We start from the raw sequence: 23,438 nt of genomic DNA, 5'->3' as shown, positions 1-23,438 counted from the left end.
GAGCCGATAGCCAAAAAGACATCATAAAAAGGCATGCATGTGGAGCGACCAGGGGGAAGATCTTAATAAAGTACTTGTGCAGAAAATCACAAAACTGATTTCTATAGGAATTACAGCTACAGACATACCTCTGTAGCTCCATGTTTCCATCCAGCTCATCACCTATTTTGCGTAAGCACTCACTCAGGTTCTTCATAGATGGGTTTGTCGGCTCCACTGCTCTGAGCTCTGCAACTTCTGCACTGGGTACCACTGCGTTTCGCTGAACCCGATCCACAATAAACCTGGAAAGGAATAGAAAACACTGATTTTTTTTTTTATTTTTTTTTTTTAGAGCACTAGGACATGTAGCAAGTGACTATTAAAATAAAATACCATGCTTTCATAAAGATCTCTTCAGCACGGATACCATTCAAAGAACGCCTAGCATTTTTATAAATTAATGAAAGGTGTTCTCCGACTGGAGGTGGTTGAGAGGCAGGGCAGTGTGGTCTGGATCCTTACCTCGTCCAATGATGAATGATCGTGCAGAGCTGCTGAGCCCGTGGTTACTATGTAGCAGGACATGTGCTTGAAATGGGACCAAGATGACAGCAAGGAACACTTTAGTAGCAGCGGCTATTACAGCAATTCTTTGCTTGCACAGAGATCAGATGGGTATGTATATGTATGCTTATATTGGTTCAAGCTGGGCCAGTGTAACAATACATACCAAACCTGGAATTCAGCTTTATATTTCCCATAACAACCATTATAAAATATGTTCAATTTCAGGTACAGCACTGTTTTTACAAAATTGATACCTACTTGTTACAAGATAGACATACATAGTGTTTTGGACCAGATGAAAACGAATTAAAAACGTGAAAAAAAATTGCAGAAGAAAAGAAACTGGGTATGAGTAAAAACGTAAAATTACAAAACTACCAATAATTATCTTCCAAAAAAAAAATAATAATAAAAAAAACAACAGGATTCATCCTGATGCAAAATACGCTGGACTTTAGCGACACGTGTGACAAAAATTCACCTGTTCATTACAAGAGAATTAAAAACACATTTACAGTATAGATAAAATCCATAAGGCGATAAACCTAGATGGGAAGGCCCGATATATACCCCATAAGATGATAAAAACAGACACCTTAAATCAAGTAAATTGAGTCAATGTATGAAACCATGTAGTACAGGTGCGCTTGTCCAAATCCAGGGGCGGTCAACTCGTTTTGTTCAAAACATAGCTTCTTCGGGAACCTGGGGTATGGAATATCAATTAAAATGGATGAAACTTCATGGGTCGTGCAAAAAGAATCTTGGGGGCAGATGCAGGGGCCTCATATTTACCACAGTCCAGTACATCTATCCACTGGCTCAGGAATTTTGTAGGACAACCCAAATGGTTTCAGGTGGTTCTTCATTACATATGCCAAAAAGTGCTTAATGTAATGTCAGTCTGCTCATCATCAATACAGTTCCCAGAAACGCAGAAAAACCACAGGACTACCCTCTGAGTGTAACCCGCATACGAATTGAGGGGAAGGAGAAAGGAAACATGCTCTATGTGTAACAGGGATCCTTCAATAGCAACAGGTTACATTTAGCCTGCTTATGTAGTCAAGACAGAATATAGTCCTAGATATGGCGGTGGTTTTTATAAAGATACAGGCAGTGGAGTGTGGTACTGACTAGAGGTCGACCGATATGGGTTTTTCTCTGGCCGATGCTGATATTTAGAAATTGGGGAGGCCGATGTATGGCGCCGATATTTGTGGCCGATATTTTAGGCAGATAAAAAAAACAAAACAAAAAAAAAAAACAACCTCGCCCACTCCACTGCAATGAGGGCCCTTGCCTGCTGTGTGGCGCCTTACTCTTCCTGGCCTGTGGGAGCAAGGTGCTCTTCCCACCTGTGACATTCTTAATTACGTCATCCCAATGAGGCTCCAAATGGCAACTCACCAAGGAAGGGTAGATCCGTCAAGGCTTTTTTGGATGCCTGGTCTGCAGACCAGCATTTTAGCCAAATGAGGCGCCACAGTCCCACTGCTGAAACTGAAACCTTGGAGAGCAAGGGAAGAGTATCCAGGGCCTCGTCACAAACGTACTTAAGGCCGTGCATGAATTGGTCTGCTAGTTCCATGCAGACAGGAGTAGCCTGCTGCTCCTCCAATTCATGGTGCAAACGTTTTGCCCATTCAGTAGGCGTCTGCGACACTAGTGCTGTGGCCAGTGCTGGTTGTATTGCTGACCCCACAACCATAAACAAGAAATGGGCCACTGCCTCGGCCTTCCTGTCGGTAGGGTCACTAAAATGCAGGAGTCCCCTCTATCGGGATCGTGGTTACTTTGTTTAACCTGGATACTGTGGGGTCCATGACCGCAGGAGCCGACCATTTTTTAAGAAGGCTCTCCTCAAAGGGGTAGCGCACCGCCATTCTTTTAGGGACCAAGAAGGTCCGTTGCGGGCTTCCCCATTCCTTGTATATGAACTTATCTAAATAAGTCAGATACGTTAACACCTTAGGTGCACAGGCTGGCTTACGGGACCAAAAGGGACCGCTACTTCAGCAGAGGATCCTGCTGCATCCTGAATTTTCAGGATATCACACACAGCTGTGATAAGTGCTCCAACTAACGCTTTGTCTTGGGAGGGCCCGGATGGGAATTCCATCCTCACTGTCCGATCGGTCCTGGTCAGCGTCACCTTATCAGCAGGGGCCGCTAGTCACTGTGGGGCCCGTGTCTGAGTCAAAGATTTCCCCGGAAAATGGGGGGTGTTCAGGGGCTGTTTTTTTTAGCACCTTGCACCCGCACACCACCTCCACCCTGGCAATGAACGTTTCAAGGACCGCCGACAAGGAGTCCAAAGGCACTGCACTGTTTGCAGACAAACCGGTTGCAATTGCAGGGAGTTCTGGGGAAGAAACGTCAGTTTCTGAAGCCATGCTGACCCACCCTGTCTGCCACCCTTGGGGACTTAGGACAGGTACACAGTCCCACCCTCCTAGCTGCTGCAGACTGAGGGGCCCCCACCGCAGGACTCACCACCTCGAGTGCTGCGCCATTCTGTTACAGGTGCCTGTGTCTAGTGTCAGCTCCCAGGTGTGCAGAACAAAAAATAACATGCTGTCCTGAGCTACAGGGACCAGCGCTGAGGATAAAAACCATGCTGAGCTACAACAAAATGGCCGCCGGTCACCTGTATAAGGGACAGTCACAGGGAAAATGGCCCCCGACCATGCTTTCCACAGAGACTCAGAAAATGGCAGACAAGTAACTGTACACAGTGAATGAACAGAGATAATCTCAGACAGCGCAAAATGGCCGGAGCACATGCAGACACCAGCGGAGAGACCAGACAACCAGCGCAGCCCCCAATCCAGGATCAGAGGACCCTGGAGGACCCCTGGCTACAGGTACACACCACTCAGCAGCGCAGCCATGCAGCATCCCCCACCAGAGGGGAGGAAAGACACAGGGAGAGAGGAGAGGGACCCCCCTAATCGACCTCCCAGGGAATGCCCAGCTGCTCAACACCGCCGAGGCAGGAAGAGCTGTACTTACCATCTAGACGAGCTGGGGATATCCCATCACAGACCCACTCCCGAGCAGTATGGGGTAGCTGCTGGCCATGGCACATTGTGATAAAGACATCGGTAGTATGGTCACAAGTGTGCCCTGGAGCGTTGCTCTCACCAGCCGCCCCTGGAGCCCGAGGGGCATGTTGTGGCCAACCCAGCGCGTAGCTTGGGTCTGCCCACACGCTCGATGGCCAGGCTGGGGAGACTACAAGGATCTAGATTATCCAGCCTGTCACCCAGCTGGCGGTTGATGGCAGGCCACAGGATCTTAACATCTTGCTTGAAAGGCAAAAAAAATAAAAAATTCCCATGACCGATGGTCTCGCAGAGAGAGCCTAGGTCCTTCTTCACTAGGCAGAAAAAAAACTGAGCTGCAGGAAGCAGGCTGAGGGGTTATTACCAGAGGGACCGCCCCCTGGGCGGAACTGTAAAGTTCTGTTTTCCGCATGCATTACATGTTCTGCCTAGTCCTCCCCTGAAGGTGGCGTAATAACCCTACGGTCAAGATTACTGGAGCTGTGTCATTCAATGAACAAAAGAGAAAATTCCTTTTTTGTTGCCTTTTTTTGCATAAGAAACCCCTTTTTCCTGTCAGCTGACCTTTCGAGTACCGTACTGACTCCAACTCTTTCCCGAACAATTCTTCTGAAAAAGGAAGAGAACACGTTACACTGTAACAGAGCTTTATTTTTGAGACTGTATCCCCTTCCCAGGATTTTAACCAGATAGCCCTCCTGACCTTCTAAGGCTATAAGCCATGGCTGTAAATCTCAGACTCTGTGGATGCGTTCGCTATATAAGCCACTGCCTTATTTAAAGTGGTTGTAAACCCTTACAAACCACTTTGACCTACAGATAAGCCTAGATTAAGGCTTACCTGTAGGTCCAGGTTTAGGAGATATTTGCCCAAAGACATGCGCCGTAGACAGCGGCGCGCAGGCGCACTGAGTGCGGCATTTCCAACAACGGAGCTGTCGCGCGTGTCGGCTCCCGTGCGCATGCGCGGGAGTGACGCCATCGCGGCTCCGCCGAATGACAGCGGCGGAGCTGTGAGACCCCACCGAAAAGATGGATGCGCCGGACTACAGGGGACAGCGGTGACATCGCTGGCTCCTGTGTCAGGTAAGTGACACATAATGGGCTACTATGCGATGCATAGTAGTCCATTATGCTTTGCCTTTGCAGGGAATGAAAGAGGAAGTAAACCCATCAGGGTTTACTTCCTCTTTAATGTTGATAGAGGCTCCAATAGGTCTCCTTTTAGAGTATCTGACTCTAGAATGAGAGGAGCTGTTTTAATCACAGATCCAGAGTACAGGCTACACAGGTAGTGGCAAGGGCAGGTTTAAAGTTAGCTGAACAGGCCTCTCATGCCTTTTTCAAGTAACCTTCGGTTTTCCTGGCCATCGGCTCTTTTAATGAGTCAGTATCCTCAAAAGAGAGTTTTGCTCCCTTTAATAGGGAGCTTGACGCTCCCTATCAAAGGGAGCAAAACTCTCTTTTAGGACATCTCTCCCATAGACTCGCATCCTCCTCTTAGAAAGGCAACCTCCTTTAAGGTCTTTGGGGAGAAAGTTTTTTTTGGTACTTTCCACTCCCGCAACACGGTTTCTTTTAGTGAAGCGTGAACTGGAAAGGTTATGGCCTGCTTGGCTTGGAGGCCTGTATAACAGGTCATGCACAGATAGTTCTTCATGTTCTGGCTCCTCCAACTCCAGGGTATCAATATATGGCCTTCAATAACTCATCTGTCTCCTCTGAGGGAAACAGGAATCTTTGGGTTTTATTTGGCTTGTCCGCCTTAAAACCCCCTTCAGAGTCCAAAGCCGACTCAGAGCTTTCCTCCAGCTCCTCCGGTATCCCCGTATCCAGGGTTACCTGACTGATAGAAGGGGTTATCAGCATCACCCTAGTGCTGGTCCTGGATGTGCTGGGGACGGGGTCTTTTCCCCTGGAAGCCTGTGCATCGGGTTCAAATGATTCTGCTGCATCTCCCTTTTAATTAAAATCTATGAAATGTTTGAATAGAGCGGACGTTTCTTTCTTGACCAGGTTATCAATGCAATATTGACATATGTCCTTTTTCCAATCAGAGGGCATTTTTATAGTACAGACTGGGCATCTCTTCCTATAAGCATCTGTCTTGCTTTGTTTGGGTTCTCGATTTTTGTCCTGAAAATAACCAAAGAACAAAACCAAACCAGTGCTACTTCAACTGAAGTACAAACTGAACGGAAAGATAATACCCAGGTGAACAGCAAAAAAAAAAATCTTTCCTTAGAATTTTTGAAGGAGTTGTAAAGGCAGGTTTACCATTACCTACCTGAGTTCCTTCTTTCTCCAGTGATGTCCGCTATCCCCTCAGCCATCCAGTACACTCCTCCGGATTGGCTGAGAGCAGCAACACCATTGGCTCCCGCAGCTGTCAAAGTCAGTCATCCAATAACGGGAGAGAGGGGTGAGGCCAGGTCGGGGCTCCATGTCTGAATAGATAATAGATACACGGAGCTGACTCTGCTTGGGTGCCCCTTGTAGCAAGCTGCTGTCTGAAGAGCACTCAAAAAGGAGGGAGGGGCTAAGAGTAGCAAAGAGGGACCCGAGAAGAGAAGGATATGTGCTGCTCTGTGCAAAACCACCACACAGAGGAGGCAAGTATAACAGATTTGTATTTTTTTGTTTTTTTAAATGAGCCTTTACAATCACTTTAACAAAAACACCCAACCACCAGAGCCCATAATGCCCTATGTGACTCAACTCCACAATTAGAGGGAGGTTACACCAGTGCACCTACAAAAAAGGCCAAACACAATCCTCCTGTGCCCCCACCACATGAGGTTAAGAAGATAGGAGTGCCACCCCCCCCCCCCTTTTTCTTAACTTAGGACCAAAGTCGAGGGATGGCGCCTCCAGAACTGCATTCACAGTTCCCGACTCTTCCATGTTCTCATTTATACTGGTGTGGAGGACCTGGGACGGCACTGTGGATCTGGCGCCATCCCCGTGGATAATGTGCCTGTCTTCCTCTCCTCAGTACAGGCTGGATTTTCCCACTTAGGCTGTACCAAGATGGACGCCACATGACTTCCAGTGACCGCATTGCTTCCTGCCTGTGCGCCGGAAGCGACGTCATCCGCCGTGAGACGGATTGGGCCACACAAGGATACCAAGCCTACCACACTCTCCACACTCCAATATCGGCGGGAATCAAGCTGGAATGATCTGGGAGAAGCAGACTATTACCTGCTATGAGAGACCAGCCTGGTGACAGCACGCTACCACCAGGGATGGACTCATCTGAGCACACATCCTCCTGCACCAAGAAGGCACCTTACACTGAAGGTACAACACCCGCTACCTAGCGTGTAGGCCAGACAAAATAACCAACTTGCTTGAAGTTCCTGTCTGGTATGAGGAAAAAAAATAAAAATACTGAGGGGCAATGGTCTATGGGCTTTTATAATGTGGATCATTATAGAGAGGAGGAGCCTCTCTCTCTGTAAGCAGTCCTGGAAGATGACTGGGAAAATGAATATTTGCGCCATTCTGAAAACTTTTAGCCAGGTTTGTAGATGATATGATCCTTTATTTAGCAGGGACAAGATTTAGAATATAGACTCCTGAAGTGAAGGTGTCTTTAGCATTTCACAAAGGGGATGCCCAGAAAGAAGGACACTCGGAAAGAAATTAAGGGTCAGGGGCACTGGTAGGGTGCAAAACTACATCAACCTACATCATCAGGCTTTCACAAGGCAAGCATGTAGAGGGAGGTGACCTCAATCAATCTTGCAAATTATGAAATCTCTCAATAGAGGTATAGGGCTTGAAAAAAGAAAAAAAAAAAAAAAAAAAAAAAAAAAGTCAACCACCACAAAGCGAATAACCAAGCTTAATGGTATGGGACTTCATTGCGGAGAGGTTTGTGGAAATGAATGATATACCATTCTCAAATACAGATTTCTACTAGGGTAGCAATTAGGGGTGCAACGGAGCGTCACCGATCCGTGATCCGAACGGGTCACCCCACTCGGATCGGCACATGCCATGATCCATGGAGCGCTCCGCGGTCACGGCCTTAGGAAAGGCCACGGCTTTGGCCAGGCTCCGAAGCGGCGGCCATCTTTCTACACCCAAACCGTTTACAATGTGATCACTCCGTCAAATGATGGAGCGATCACTTGTAAACAAACAGGCGTCATTTCATGACGCTGGTTCCTCTCTCCCCTCTCTGTACTGATCTGTACAGTGGAGGGGCGAGATTGGATGGATGCAGCGCTGTGGGCTGGATCTGTAGTGCCCACAGCACTGCTCTTTGATAGCATACTCTGTCATATTCGCTGGGCACGGCTGGGTATGGGCAGTGGGGGAGATTGTGGATATTACAGTGGGAACTATATGGTGGTGGAATTTTCACAGGTTTTTGCAAATTCAATTATTATTTGCTTATCCGAAAAATGATCCAATCCGTGACTCTGATCCGGGGAACGATCCAGTAGTTTTTTTTGATCTGTTGCACCCCCTAGTAGCAATTGGATGCACAAGGGGTGGCTATACAAGATGCTTGACCCAAAGGGCTAGAGTTCAGGCTGCTGGGAGGTGACCGAGCATCCCAGCTGCAAGGAGATATACCGAAAAGGCCCCAGCAGGAAGAGCACATGATTGGTCTCCTCTCACCTGACAGGACGTGGATCTGTATTTACACACCCAGATCCACGGTCCTGCGCTGTTAATGGGCAATCGCGGGTGCCCAGCAGCCATTGCAGGAAGCGCATCGGGTCCGGAGTGACGCGGCAGGCATGCGCCGTGCCCCCCCAGGCGGCCGGGGAGCACAGGACATCATATGACGCCCGCCCAGGATGGGAGATCCCTCCTGCAGATGTCATATGACTATGTGCGGGATGTGAAGTGGTTAAAGAAATGTAAAAACGGGGCGCATGGGACGGAGGAGAGCTCCGGCATCCACAGGGCTCTTAGCCACTACCCCGGGCGCCATAAATACCTAAAAAAGTGCTCATAGCATAGGCACCCCAGTCTACAAGACTTTGTGCATGCCTAATTCAAAGAAGAGACGTGGGAGCCACCAGAAGTCCCATTCTCAATACCCTCTCAGGTCACAGACTACTAGCAACATGGCAAAAAAATGGCGCTGGCAGCATGCCTTCATCTGCTTCACTCTCTCATACAACAGAGCAACAAGACACAGCTCCTGCAAATAACAGTACAGCCCACTCTCAAAAGCAGATCTGGATGTCAGGTTAGAGGCTTTCTATACTAAATTGCACTCTAATTTGCAAGCGGAGATACAAAAATCTACAAATACACTGTCTCAGGAGATAGCAGCAATAGGGACACGCACTGGCCTATTGGAGAACAAACATGATGAGCTTGCAATCGCTTTCAATGATCTCTAAAGAGAGCATGAAACACTTTCTTCTGCACTTACGCAGTTGCAGGCACACGTGCAAGATTTGGACAATCGCAATAGAATGAACAATCTTTGAATAGGCGCTCCCGAATCGATCACAGATTTAATCGCCTAATCTACTAAACTGTTCCAATCTCGCCTCCCTGATCAAGACCCACTTTCCTTCAAATGTGATCAAATTCACTGTGCTTTGAGGGCTAAACCCCCTCCTGACAAAACCCCCTAGAGATATTGTATTATGTCTTAAAGATTTTCTTATTAAAGAAGAAATAATGCGTGCCGCACGGGGCATCAGGAACATTACAGACTGAGTGCAGTTACAATTCTTTCCTGACATCTCTCAAGCAACGCTGGACAGACGCAGAAAAATGAAGGAGATTATATCTGTTCTCTACACGGCACGGATCAGATACAGATGGGATTTCTCCTTTAAACTGATAATTCCTCATAATGGCACCACCTATATCGCTACCACCATTCCAGAAGGATCAGATATCCTGACTAAACTGGATCTCCTGGATCCCAGTAACACCCCAATCACACCGCGTCCTGCTCCAATCTAGAACACTCCTGCTTCACAGAGAGATGGACGCAGAACAAGACTTGAAATTGCTCAATGGAATATATATCTTGTTTACCCTTGAAGGATGACCAGAAGACCTTTCCTTTTACCCCACTCTACTTTCAACAGAACAAAACTCCTAATTTTTTTTTTTCCCCAGACTTCTATTTTTTTATATATTTCTTAATCTTCCCCCCCCCCCCCCCCTTTTATTTTCTGAATTTAGTGTCCACTAAATGCAAAGATTACTATTCCATATATCAAAACAAACAAAATCTTATTTAAAGCGGTAGTAAACCCGCAAATTTTTTATTTTTTTTTAACCTGAAAAGCAAAAGGCATAATGAGCTAGTATGCACCGCATACTAGCTCATTATGAAATACTTGCCTTCGAACGAGGCCCCGACATCTGGCCCGATCCACGCCGAGGGAGCTGACATGCTCCCTCCGCGTTTCTTCCGGGTATCGCTGCTCCGGCGCTGTGAGTGGCCGGAGCCGCGATATCGTCACTCCCGCGCATGCGCGCGGGAGATTTCATTCCGGCCGGTTGGCTACTGACGGATTTTCAGGCCGAGAATCCCCTTGTGCGCATGCGCCGCTGCAGTCAGCGGCGCATACCGAGGGGAATATCTCCTAAACCGTACAGGTTTAGGAGATATTTTTTTTACCTACAGGTAAGCCTTATTATAGGCTTTCCTGTAGGTAAAAGTTAAAAAATTGAGTATACAACCACTTTAACCACTTCAGCTCCAGACCAATAAACACCTTAAGGACCAGAGGTCTTTTTGCAATTTCGCACTGCGCTGCTTTAACTGGTAATTGCGCGGTCATGCAATATTGCACCCAAACGAAATTTGCGTCCTTTTCTTCCCACAAATAGAGCTTTCTTTTGATGGTATTTGATTGCCTCTGCGATTTTTTTTTTTTTGCGATATAAATGGAAAAAGAGCGAAAATTTTGAAAAAAAAAAAAAAGATATTTTCTTCTTTTTGTTATAAGAAAAATCGAATAAACTAAATTTTAGTCATACATTGAGGGCAAAATTTATTCAGCCACATGTCTTTAGTAAAAAAAAATGTCAATAAGCGTATATTTTTTGGTTTGCGCAAAAGTTATAGCGTCTACAAACTAGAGTACATTTTCTGGAATTTACACAGCTTTTAATTTATGACTGCCGATCTCATTTCTTGAGGTGCTAAAATGGCAGGGCAGTACAAATCCCCCCCCAAATGACCCCATTTTGGAAAGTAGACACCCCAAGGAAATTGCTGATGGGTATGTTGAGCCCATTGAATATTTATTTTTTTTGTCCTAAGGGATTGAATAATGACAAAAAAAAAAAAAAAAAAATTTTTTTACTAAAAGTTGTCACTAAATGATATATTGCTCACACATGCCATGGTTATATGTGGAATTGCACCCCAAAATATATTCCGCTACTTCTCCCGAGTATGGGGATACCACATGTGTGGGACTTTTTGGGAGTCTAGTCGCGCACGGCACCCCGAAAACCAATCACCACCTTCAGGATTTCTAAGGGTGCAAATTTTTGATTTAACTCCTCACTACCTATCACAGTTTCGAAGGCCATAAAATGCCAAAATAGCACAAAACCCCCCCAAATGACCCCATTTTGGAAAGTAGACACCCCAAGCTATTTACTGAGAGGCATGTTGAGTCCATGGAATATTTTATATTTTGCCAAAAGTTGCGGGAATATTACAAACTTTTTTTTTTTTTTTGCACAAAGTTGTCACTAAATGATATATTGCTCACACATGCTATGGGCAGAAGTCAAATTACACCCCAAAATAAATTCTGCTACTTCTCCCGAGTACGGGGATACCACATGTGGAGGACTTTTTGGGAGCCTAGCCACGTACGGGACCCCGAAAACCAAGCACTGCCTTCCGGATTTGAATATAAAATGCTACCAAAAAACCTGTTAGCGATGGCAGGGATCAGGCCTGACTCTGCGATCACTGCAGTTATGTGTTTAGTGTTTTGTAAGTGACAGTGATCGATCAATACTGCACTTGGGTGGGCTGGGCAGAGGGGCAAAATGCAGGTGCTAGCAGGTATTTGGGCTGATCCCGCTAACAATGCGTTTTTTTGGAACCCTAAACTGCTGGGGACGCTAGTATAGATCTGATCAGATCAGATATTGATCTGTTCAGATTCTATACCACTACGGGAGGTGTATGCTTTGCGTGTGGGTGTTAGCGGTACTGGCACTAACCTAGCGCTGCCTAGGGCGGCGCAGACCCTGACCCTAAAACCTAATTGATATCACCCGCCGGGTGATCAGGGGGTTAAACCTTTATTGGGTAATAAATGGTGGGTGCCCTGATGCTATAAAAAACAAACTAACCAGAGTCACCCGTAACACTTATACGGTGATCAGTGGTGAAAGGGTTAACTAGGGGCAATCAGGGGGTTCAAATTTTTATTAGGTAGTATATGGGGGTCCCTGGCGCTATATAAAAACCTGACGGGGAACCTAAATAACTAACTGGCTAACCAGCGTCACCAGTGACACTTATACTGTGATCGCTGGTGAAAGGGGGTGAAAGGGTTAACTAGCGGAAATCAGGGGGTTAAAACCATTATTGGATAGTATATCGGGGTACCTAGCGCTATAAAAACCTGGCGGTGAACCTAAAAAAATAACTAGCTACCTAGCGACTGTAGCGACACTAATGCAGCGATCAGAAAAACGATCGCTTAGTGACACTGGCAAAAGGGGGTGAAAGGGTTAACTAGCGGCAATCAGGGGGTTAAAACCATTATTGGGTAGTATATCGGGGTACCTAGCGATATAAAAACCTGGCGGTGAACCTAAAAAAATAACTAGCTACCTAGCGACACATGCAGCGATCAGAAAAATGATCGCTTAGTGACACTGGCAAAAGGGGGTGAAAGGGTTAACTCTAGGGGCAATCAGGGGGTTAAATCTTTATTGGGGGGTGATAGGGGGCTACCCTGGACCTAACACTAACTGTCCTGACAGTTTTTACTGTCACAACTGACACTGAATGCATTGATCAGTAAAGAAATGATCAATGCAATCAGTGACACTGACTGGGGGGGAGGGGGGGGGCGGATCGGGGGGGGGGGTTTGTGTGCCTGTGTGTACCTACATGTCAGTGTAGTGTTGGTGCACACTTACTATTAGTCTTCTCCTCGTAGTCCGGTCAAAAAGACCGCCCCGAGGGGAATGACATCACTTCCTCCTTCCTGTGTAAACAATACACAGTGGGAGGAAGCTTCTCATTGGCCAGGAGCGATCCAGAGGGGGTGGCCGAAAACCAACAGCCATCCCCTCATCACGGAGCGCTCCTGGAGCGAACCGGACCGCCGTAACCAGCGGGAGGGGGTCCGATCGGACCCCCCACCCGCTGGAAGGCAGGCACGTACATCTACTTGATTGTGCCTGCCTGTGCCATTGTGTTGACGTACATTGGCAATACGGCGGTCCTGAAGTGGTTAATACTGCATTTATTACTTATAACTGCTATAATAGAATGTCATTTTATACATGTAATTCAATGCTGGAGCCTATAATTACCCAACACTGCCATCTTGTGTCTTTTATTAGAACTGCAATACACATTGCAGTTTTTATTGAATACAATGGGATTGCTCCACTTAAAATAGAAGCTCCTTTTCTACTTTTATTTATGTTTATTTTGGCCATATCCCCTCCCCTTAATATAGGTCTGACCTAAAGGTTTTTTTAATTATATTAGGATCACTTTTCTCAATGAATACAAATTGAGCGAATCATGAAAAAACCCAAAACTATACGCTCATAGTTAGGGGTGCAACGGATCAAAGTCACGGATCGGATCATTTTTCGGATCAGCAATTAATAATTTAATTTGCAAAAACCTGTGAAAATTCCACCACCATATAGTCCCCACTGTAATATCCACAATCTCCCCCACTGTAATATTGGCTGGGCATGGCTGGGTATTGCAGAGTATTGGCAGTGTATTTCTGGGTACTGCAGGGTATGGAGGGATGGCTGCTTCCATCTCAGGATCTCTCCCCTCCACTGTACAGGTTAGTACAGAGAGGGGAGAGAGGAACTGGCGTCATGACATGACGCCGGTTTGTTTACAAGTGATCCCTCCATCGGAGCGAGCAGTGTAAACAGCCTGGGTGTAGAAAGATGGCAGCCGCTTCGGAGCTAGGCCGAAGCCACGGCCTTTCCTAAGGCCGAGACCGCGGCATGTGCCGATCCAAGTGCGGTGACCCGTTCGGATCACGGATCGGTGACGATCCGTTGCACCCCTACTCACAGTCCAAAAAAAACACAGGTTCACTGCGTTTGCTCCACCATTAGGTGTAGCTGTTTGGTTTACAGTGGTTATATAATACGATATGCTAAACCATTCCTCTGTTTAATTTTTTCCTGATAGAGATGAAAACGCCGTTTAAATCGTGGCTCCCCACGCTCCAATTTATTTTATTTTTTTACATAGGTAGCACAGGATTTACATACTTGTTTCAACTACCCTGGCTACCCCGCCCTATGCCGTCATGATTTTTCCCCACTCAGTTACTATGTTCCCTTATTATGTTCCAGTTACCATAGGGATCTTTCAAGTTTTACTTAATTGTGATTCAATAGTTTTTGCAATTGGATTTCTTATGCTTTTTTCGATTAAACTCACAAACCTCGTTTGTAATTTACTTACACCGAGTTGTAGACTTGCTGGTTTAAATAAGTTTCACTGTCGGGTGGGAAATTTCTCAACCCCATACCATTTTTATAATAATATATATATATATATATATATATATATATATATATATATATATATATATTTTTTATCACATTCCCTCCACTATGCCTAGAAATGCATATGTTACAGAGAGAAGTAATTTTTGCCAGGTCCTTGTGCTCATTGCTGAACTCGACTACACATGAACAATTCATGTATTATTTTAACTATTACTCTTTATGGTCCTCATATTCTGAGGATTCCCTGATCCATAAAAAGATACAATGACCATACGGTAGTATCACACAATGTTCAGGGTTTCAACTCCCAGAACAAAAGGAAAAAAGCCTTTGTACAATATAAAAAAACCTAATGCAAAAAATAGTAATGCTGCAAGAAACCCATTTTATGAAAGACAATCACCCCACATTTTTCCATAAAGCATTTAATCAATCCTTTTACACAGCTACCTCCTCCAAGACCAAAGGAGTTGCTGTATTTTTTCACCATTCTTTTCCATTAGAGGTTCAGCAGGTTTACAAGGATAAGTACAGTCTCTTCATTATCATTAAAAGGTACCCATTCAGGCAGAGACATTACAATTGCCAATGTATACGCACCAAATGATACTCAATCCACCTTCTTCATACAATTTTTTAATGCACTTCAAATTCCACTCACCACATATCATTTTAGGCGGAGACTTCAATTCAGTGCCCCAACCCAACCTCGACTGCAGCAAACAAAACCTAAAGGCTAAATCTTTCTCAAAAACAACTATTTCACATATAAACGATCTACAACTGACTGACTCTTGGAGAGCATTAAATGTAGGGGAACGTGAGTACAACTTCTACTCACATGCGCATGACTCATACTCACAAACTGATCACATATTTTGTACCCCAATAATTTTAGCAAAAACTCAAGACGCTGCCATACATCCTTGTCCCTGGTCAGATCACCATATAGTCACTCTTAGTACCCAATTTATTGGCCTCACCTCTACCCCCTACTCATGGAGAATGAATGAATCATTAACAGATCCCACCCACCAACAGGAAATTGCATTAGAAATAAAAGAATAATTTTTCACTAAACTCAACACAAGACATTTCCCCATCTACACTTTGGCTAGCGCACAAAGCGGTGCTAAGAGGTCACCTCATCAAATGGGCTGCCCAATGTAGCAGATTAAAATGGGGAAAAAAAATCCACTCTCTCACTAACCTATACCAAATGCAAACACTTGTGACCCTGACATCTTAAACAATCTCCCAAAAACGTAATGAATTAGACTCACTACTTACGTTCAAAGCTGAAAAAGCACTTAGATGGTCAAAAGCAAAAAATTTTTTATCTAGTAATACTTACTTCACAATGTTCACACGTAAACTTAATCCATTAAACCCACCCATGTTTATAAACTTAAAAATAACTCCAATCAAATAATCACCCATCCACAAGAAGTACTTTACATTTTCAAAAATTTCTACTCAAATTTACTCTCAGCCCCATCCTCATCGGGAACCTGAACATCTATGACTGTGCTTTATGTGCATGATTAAAATGCACTGATGCTTGATCTATTGAAAAACAGATTTACTGGCTGGATCACGAGGTGAACATAAAATAAAGAAAGACTAAAGAAAAATGAATACAGCCATCAAATCCAAGAATGGAAAACCGAATTCCAATAAGGGAGACATCTAGTGGCCAAAGAAGGATGGTGTAATGGCAGTGTAAAGGCTTATGATTTCAAGTGTTCGGTGAGTGCATCCCCAAAGGGGGATCGTATGTGTTCCACAAGTGGTGAACTACATGGTGGAAGCTGTGCCTAAATCACAATAGGAACGGATAGAACAAGCACCATCTTTTCTGGACACTGAATAGAACTTTGATTAACTCACTTTTTGGGAAAAGTGTGTATGCGCTGCTATATATGAAAAGTGGACTTTTTATTTAAGTTACAATTTTTATATATGTTTATGTTTTTGTGGTTTTAACCGCTTCCTGCCCGCCCTATAGCCGAATGCCGGCCTTAGGGCGGGCGGCTTCCCGTGCCTGGCCGTCCCTGGACGGCCTGGTGTTTACTTCCGCAATGCGCGCCGCCGCGGGCGCGCATCGCGGAAGTTCTGTGTTTGCCGTGTCCCCCGGGGACAGGCAAACACAGATCGCTGTAAACGGCCAATCACAGCGGCCGTTTACAGCGTGATCGGCGTGTCCAATGGGAGATGATCTCATATGTAAACATATGAGATCATCTCTCAGCGCCGCTCTCCCTCCTCACACAGACAGCGTGTGAGAGGGGAGAGAAGAACGGCTGCAGCAGCCGTCAGTGTAAAAAAAAAAAAAAAAAAAAAAAAAAAAGTAAAAAAAAAAGTTTAATAAAAAGTGCCATCCTCCCGCAGAGCCATCCTCCCCCAGTGCCACCCCCCCCAGTGCCATGCCCCCCCCCAGTGCCATCCTGCCCCAGTGCCATCCTGCCCCAGTGCCATCCGCCCCAGTGCCATCCTGCCCCAGTGCCATCCTGCCCCAGTGCCATCCGCCCCAGTGCCATCCGCCCCAGTGCCATCCACCCCAGTGCAATCCACCCCACCCCAGTGCCACCTGCCCGCAGTGCCATCTGTCCCCAGTGCCACCTGTTGTCAGTGCCATTTGTCCCCAGTGCCATCTGTCATCAGTGCCACGTATAAGTGGCATCTGTCATCAGTGCCACGTGTTATTAGTGCCACATAGTGCCATCTGTCATCAGTGCCACGTATTAGTGCCATCTGTCATCAGTGCCACGTATCAGTGCCATTTGTCATCAGTGCCACCTGTCAGTGTCACGTGCCATCTGTTGTCAGTGTCACGTGTCATCAATGCCACTTATCAGTGCCATCTGTCATCAGTGTCACGTGTCATTGGTGCCACGTATTAGTGCCATCTGTCACCGGTGGCACGTATTAGTGCCACGTATTAGTGCCACATGTCATCAGTGCCACGTATTAGTGCCACGTGTCATCAGTGCCACATATTAGTGCCACGTGTCATCAGTGCCACATATTAGTGCCACGTGTCATCAGTGCCACGTATTAGTGCCACGTGTCATCAGTGCCACGTATTAGTGCCACGTGTCATCAGTGCCACGTATTAGTGCCACGTGTCATCAGTGCCACGTATTAGTGCCACGTGTCATCAGTGCCACGTATAAGTGCCACGTGTCATCAGTGCCACGTATAAGTGTCATCATTGCCACGTATCAGTGCCATCTGTCATCAGTGTCACGTGTCATTGTCCTGGTATTTCAAAAGTGTAATAAGTAGTCAACAAGTTAGATGTGTAATTTATGCTCCTAGAACACGTGATGGCGCTCCCTGCATGTTGGGCCTCTCTATGTGGCCAGGCTGCGAAAAAGTCCCACACATGTGGTATTGTAATACTCAAGAGGAGTAGCAGAATTTTTTGGGGGGTGTCATTTGTGGTATACACATGCCACGTGAGAGAAATAACCTATTACAATGACAATTTTGTGGAGAAAAATAAAGAAAATGAAAAATCTTCATTTTGCAAAGAATTGTGGGAAAAAAATGACAACATCAAAAAGCTCACCATGCCTCTTACTAAATACCTTGGAATGTCTACTTTCCAAAAAGGGGTCATTTGGGGGGTATTTGTACTTTCCTGACTTGTTTGGGTCACAAGAAGCGAGATAGGCCACCAGTACATCAGATGTGATCAATTTTGTGCGATTCGCACCACAGCTTGTAGACTCTCTAACTTTCACAAAGACCAAATAATATCCACTAATTTGGGTTATTTTTACCAAAGATATGTAGCAGTATAAATTGTGGCCAAAATTTATGAAGAAAAATTAATAATTTGCATAATTCTGTCACAGAAACAAAGAAATATGCGTTTTTTTTCAAAATTTTCGGTCTTTTTTCATTTATAGCGCAAAAAATAAAAACCCCAGAGGTGATCAAATACCACCAAAAGAAAGCTCTATTTGTGGGAAAAAAAGGACACAAAATTCATTTGGGTACAGTGTTGCATGACTGAGTAATTGTCATTCAAAGTGTGAGAGCACCGAAAGCTGAAAATTGGTCTGGGCAGGAAGGGTGTTTAAGTGCCCAGTAAGCAAGTGGTTAAAAGCAGCAGCTTTAAAGTGTGGTTTTTACATAAGTGGGATACCACTTAAGTACTGTATTTAAGTTTGCATATTGGCATCCAAGAGCGCGGAGCAGTGTGCCATTTGGGCCGGCTTTTATAATTTTTAGCATATTTTTTAATAGTATTAAATAAATACGGTTTTAAAGGTGAATTCACCCATGCATTTCATGCTCTTTATCAAAACCCATCCATTGGAATAAAATTACCAAGTTGCAATTCAGACTTTTTCAGAGTGGGCAGAGGCACGCGACAAGGCTGCCTCCTCTCCCAATTACTTTTCGCTCTAGCAATTGAGCCCTTAGCAACAGCAATCCTGTTAAACCCGGATATTAAAGGCTATTTAACAAACGACGACACAAAGTTTTATAACATAAAAACATATAATAAAGGAATATAGGTTATGGTTCCACTCTCCTCTCATATCCTTTAAGGGTTCTTCTGTCCCATCTCATCCTATTTTTTGGCAAATATTTATTTTTCTATCTCAAGTATATTTTCCCCATTCCTCCCATATTACAACAAATTTGTCTTGTTTGTTTCTTCTTTTTTTTTTTTTTTAACGTGTTTTTATTGAGAAAGTAAACAAAAGACATTTATACAGGTTACCATCAGTCTTTTTCCGGGTAGTACAGCAGTGAAGTAAATGAAACAGAGAAAAGCACAAAGGGTATCATCTGAGCAGAGCACATAAGGACAATTATCGTGACAGGTGTAAAAGCCAGAGAAGTTAACCACATAGGAGGATAAACAGCCTGAGTAGCACAAGAAGGCTCATTTAGTGAGACTAACGTAGTTTTCTTGTGAAAACAATCAATACTAGAATACCGTATCTAGGCAAATAAATAATACATAGAAAACTGGATGGATCTGTGTACTAACCACTGAGAAGTGGGAAATGATTGACATGATGGAAGAGGTTACAACTGGGGAGAACAGGGAAGGCAGGGAGGGGGGGAGGGGGGGGGTGGGGGTTGCCAAATGAAAAAAAGTCCTGATGAAGTAGTCCCGAAGATATGCAATGAGTGTTGAAACGACTACCAGAGACAGCAATGGGCAGAGGGAAATATGGGTGGCTGCTATTTTTCAGAGATCGGCTCATCAAAGGAGGAGAGAGTAGGTAAAGCTCGTTGGTCATCTGAAGAGAGGGCTGAAGAAATAAAAGCTTGCCATCGGAGGAAAAAAACGGGATCTGGATTTGGGATCTTTAAAGTCCGTAAGGAGACGTTCTCTATACAGGAGGGTAAGAGATTCATGCTTGAGCTGGGAGACAGTTGGGCATTGAGGAGAGATCCAGTTCCTGAGGATAAGACGTCTAGCGATGAGTAGGCAAATCAGGATCCAATCTCTGGAGGAAGGATGAACGGCCGATCTTGTATGGGTAGAGGCCTTTGAGAATAGAGACCAGGGCAGCAAAATAGGGTCCCAGTAGCCAAAGATCAATAGGAGGGGGTCCTTGGGCAGTTTCAATAGGGTGATCTCCAAAATAAAGGCTATAACCTGATCTCAGAAAGAGGAGATGAAGGAACATGACCAAAATCGGTGGGATAGAGAGGGTCTAGAAGCCGAGCATAGTGGGCAGAGGATTTCGAGGAGAGGAACGGGACATACGCCCGGTGAACTATTTTTAGCTGGGTTTCTCTCCATGTTTCATTAGGTGTGAGGCGGAGGACCTCCCGGAGGCCATGTAGGAGTTTCTCGACTAAGCCCGGATCAGAGTCTTTGCGCCAATTGGCAACAGACGAAGACAAGAGCGGTGGAGAGAAGTCCCATAAGAGAGATTTGTATATATCGGAGATGGAGTACTGTCCAGATTGAAGCAGACGGTCCAGGAAGCTAGGTTTGAATCTCAGAGATTCCGCTTTACATGTGCTGGAGAGGAAGCTGATGCATTGTTTGTAGTAGAAAGCGTGAGAGGCAGGTAAGGAGAACAGAGATGCCACAGATGAGAAGGGCAGCGGTTTCCCAGATGAGGGATTACATAGTGTGGAAAATTTGGAGAGTCCATGTTGCTCCCATAATTCGTAGGATTTGTAGTGGAGACCAGGGAGGAAGGCTGGGTTTCCTTGGATCGGCAAGTGACACGAAATGAAAGACAGGAGCTTGAGGATTTTTCTGACCTCTCTCCAGGCCAGTGCCGTGTCCCGCAGCAGAAGGTTGTGTTGAAGCGGGGGAGGGACAGCTTTCCACTTGCAATGGAGGAGGGCTACTAAAGAATAAGGGTGAGCCATAGCAGATTCCAGAGTAAAGTTCGAGTGACGTGATTGTTGGGCAATCCAATCAAGATTAGTTTTAAGCAAACAAGCAAGGTTATACATTCTAATATGAGGTAAACGAATACCCCCTTCATTCCAAGAAAGGTGCAGTTTCTTGAATGCTATACGGGGCTTTTTGCCATGCCATAAGAATTTGGAGATTTGCAAGTTAAGGGCCGAAACATCTTTATGTTAAAGCAATAAAGGAATAGTTTGCAGAGGGTATAACAGTCTGGCGAAGCTAATTATTTTGACAAGGTGGCACCTTCCCAGGAGCGACAGGGGGAGATCCATCCAGTTAGACAACTCCTGATTAAGTTTAGTAAAAAGAGGGAAGTTAAGGTGGTAAAGGGAGGAGGGCAATTTCCCTATCTTTATTCCCAAGTAAGTGATATGTGTCAGAGCCACCTGGAATAGGGATTGGTGCTTCCAAGGGGGTGGGGGGTGGGTACCAATAGGAAGGATTTCGCTCTTGGCATAGTTGATGCAGAGTCCTGAGCATACCCTGAAGGTGTCAAAGATATTTCTAATGTGTAAAATGTCAGCAGCAGGACTTGAAGTGAAAATGAGGATGTCGTCTGCGAAGAGATGTACGGAGCTCAAAAGATCCAACAGAGATGCCTCGCAAGGGAGCGACCTGGGAGAGATATCTGGAGAGGGGTTCCAGGGCGATATTAAATAGTAAGGGGGACAGAGGGCAGCCTTGCCTAGTACCCTTGTGGAGGTGAAATTCCTCAGAGAGGAGTCCCGCTGCCACCACCCTGGCTGAGGGGGCCGAATACATGGAATTAATGAGATGACAGAAGGGACCCGAGAAACCCATTTTGGTGAGGGACAGTGAGAGCCAATCAAAGCTGACATTATCAAAAGCTTTTTCTGCATCTAGGGTAATGATGGTGTAATCTCTCTTTGGGTCCCGTTTAGCTTGTTCAAGGGCCAAGAGCACCTTACGTATATTCAAAGTGGGCGTGCGCCCTTTAACAAAACCGGATTGGGCAGGGTGTATGAGGCCAGGGAGGATGTCCGCCAGCCTGGAGGCCGCAATTTTCGATAGGATTTTAACATCTAGGTTAAGCAATGAGATGGGCCTGTAGGAACCTGGTTCCAAGGGGTCCTTTCCTTTCTTGGCAAGAAGTTTGATAACAGCTTGGTTACCCGTAGGCAAGTATGGACCTCCCGACCAGATGCCAGAGAAAACTGAATGCAGTATGGGTACAGTAATATTAAGGAGAGTTTTGTAGAACTCGCCGTTAAACCCGTCAGGGCCAGGGGCTTTGGAAGGGCGAAGGCTTTTGATGGTGCGTTCTATTTCGGCTAAGGTGATGGGGTAGTTAAAGGATTCTAGCTGGACGGGGGAGATGTGAGGTAAGTGGACTTTGTCAAGGAAAGAGCGGGCGGTAGACTCATCTATCGGATCTGAGCCATAGAGGGCTGAGTAGAATTCCAACATGGTCTTATTAATAGCGGGGGGGGGGGGGGGGGTGGAGTGGATGGTCCCTGACTTGTCCCGAAGGGAGGTAATGTGAGTCGGCCGGGTGGGGCCTTTGCATAGTCTGGAGAGGAGCTTTCCGGACTTGTTGCCAAACTTGTGTAGGGTGGCGTCAAAGTGTGCTTTTTTAGTGAGCTCAAGGGTAGAGGCCCAAGAGGCAAAGGAGGATTTGGCGGCGGCCCATTCATCTCTGTCAGCAGAGGAGGTAGAGGTGTTAAGGGAGATTTGGCCTTTGTGCAGTCGAGTACTAGCTGATTTAAACTTGACCATGGCATGGCGTTTAAAAGTAGAGGCATAAGAAATGATACGACCCCTCAGGAATGCTTTGCCAGCATCCCAAAGGAGGTTTGGGTCACCCAGATGGGGGGAGTTGGCCAGGGAGAACTCCTCCCAGGAATGCTCCATATAGACCTTAAAGTCAGTGTTGCCGTGCAGGAATGAGGGGAAGCGCCAAATGTTGGGATGAGGCGGGAGAGCTAGACGGTCCAAAGTGAGAGTTATGGGGGCGTGATCGGAAATAGCTATGTCCCCCACCTCCGAGTCAGAGATCAGGGGAAGAAGATTATCTGAGCCAAAAAATTAGTCTATCCTGGTCAGGACTTTGTGGGGGTTAGAGTAGAAAGTAAATTCCCTATCTATCGTATGGGATAGTCGCCAGATGTCTGTGAGGTGTAGTGAATCTATAGTGGAGGCCAAAAGGGAGGGGGCGGCTTGAGAGGGATTACATAAGGGGGTTTTCGGGGAGGATCTGTCGATCGCCGAGTCCATGATATCATTAAAATCCCCTCCGATTAAATGAGGAACATGTGAGGCATCAAGGAGCCAAGTGGATAACTGACAATAGAAGGCTTTAGAGGGACTGTTGAGGGCATATATATTGGAGATCATAAGTTCCTTTGACCCCATTTTTACTCGTGTCGAAAGAAACCGCCCTTGGTCATCTGTGTGAGTGGAGATGACGGAACAAGGGAGGTTCCTATGAATCAGGAGGAGAACACCCGCTTTGCGTCCAACCGATTCTGAGCCCAATACTGAGCCCACCCACAGTTTCTGCATACGATGGAAATCAGAAGCTGGGAGGTGGGTTTCTCGTAGCAAGGCTATGTCAGTCTTGAACCGTTTAAGGGGAGGGGCAGGGTAGGGAGGGGGACAGGGGGAGGAAAAACAAAGAGGTCAGGGTAGGAAGGAACATTATACAAAATTACAACTTCTATTAGTGCAAGCTTCACTTTTTTCCGCATGAGAAC

The 23,438-nt window shown here is 45.7% G+C and overlaps 1 protein-coding gene across 2 annotated transcripts in view; it reads right to left on the bottom strand.

Moving 5' to 3' along the window:
* Positions 1 to 23,438, bottom strand: part of BAX (BCL2 associated X, apoptosis regulator) — a 118,923-nt gene that overhangs the window by 45,240 nt on the left and 50,245 nt on the right. For both annotated transcript variants that reach the window (XM_077457126.1, XM_077457127.1), the window contains exon 3: positions 129 to 284. In XM_077457126.1, coding sequence (XP_077313252.1) covers positions 129 to 284 — 156 coding nt within the window. The remainder of the gene's footprint in view (positions 1 to 128; positions 285 to 23,438) is intronic.

Source organism: Lithobates pipiens, unplaced genomic scaffold (genome assembly GCF_037356315.1).
Source record: "Lithobates pipiens isolate NorthernLeopardFrog02 unplaced genomic scaffold, aLitPip1_a1.2 Scaffold_27, whole genome shotgun sequence".
Classification (NCBI taxonomy): Eukaryota; Metazoa; Chordata; class Amphibia; order Anura; family Ranidae; genus Lithobates; species Lithobates pipiens.
Note: the sequence above shows the minus strand (reverse complement) of the source record. Positions and strands in the feature narration are given on the sequence as shown.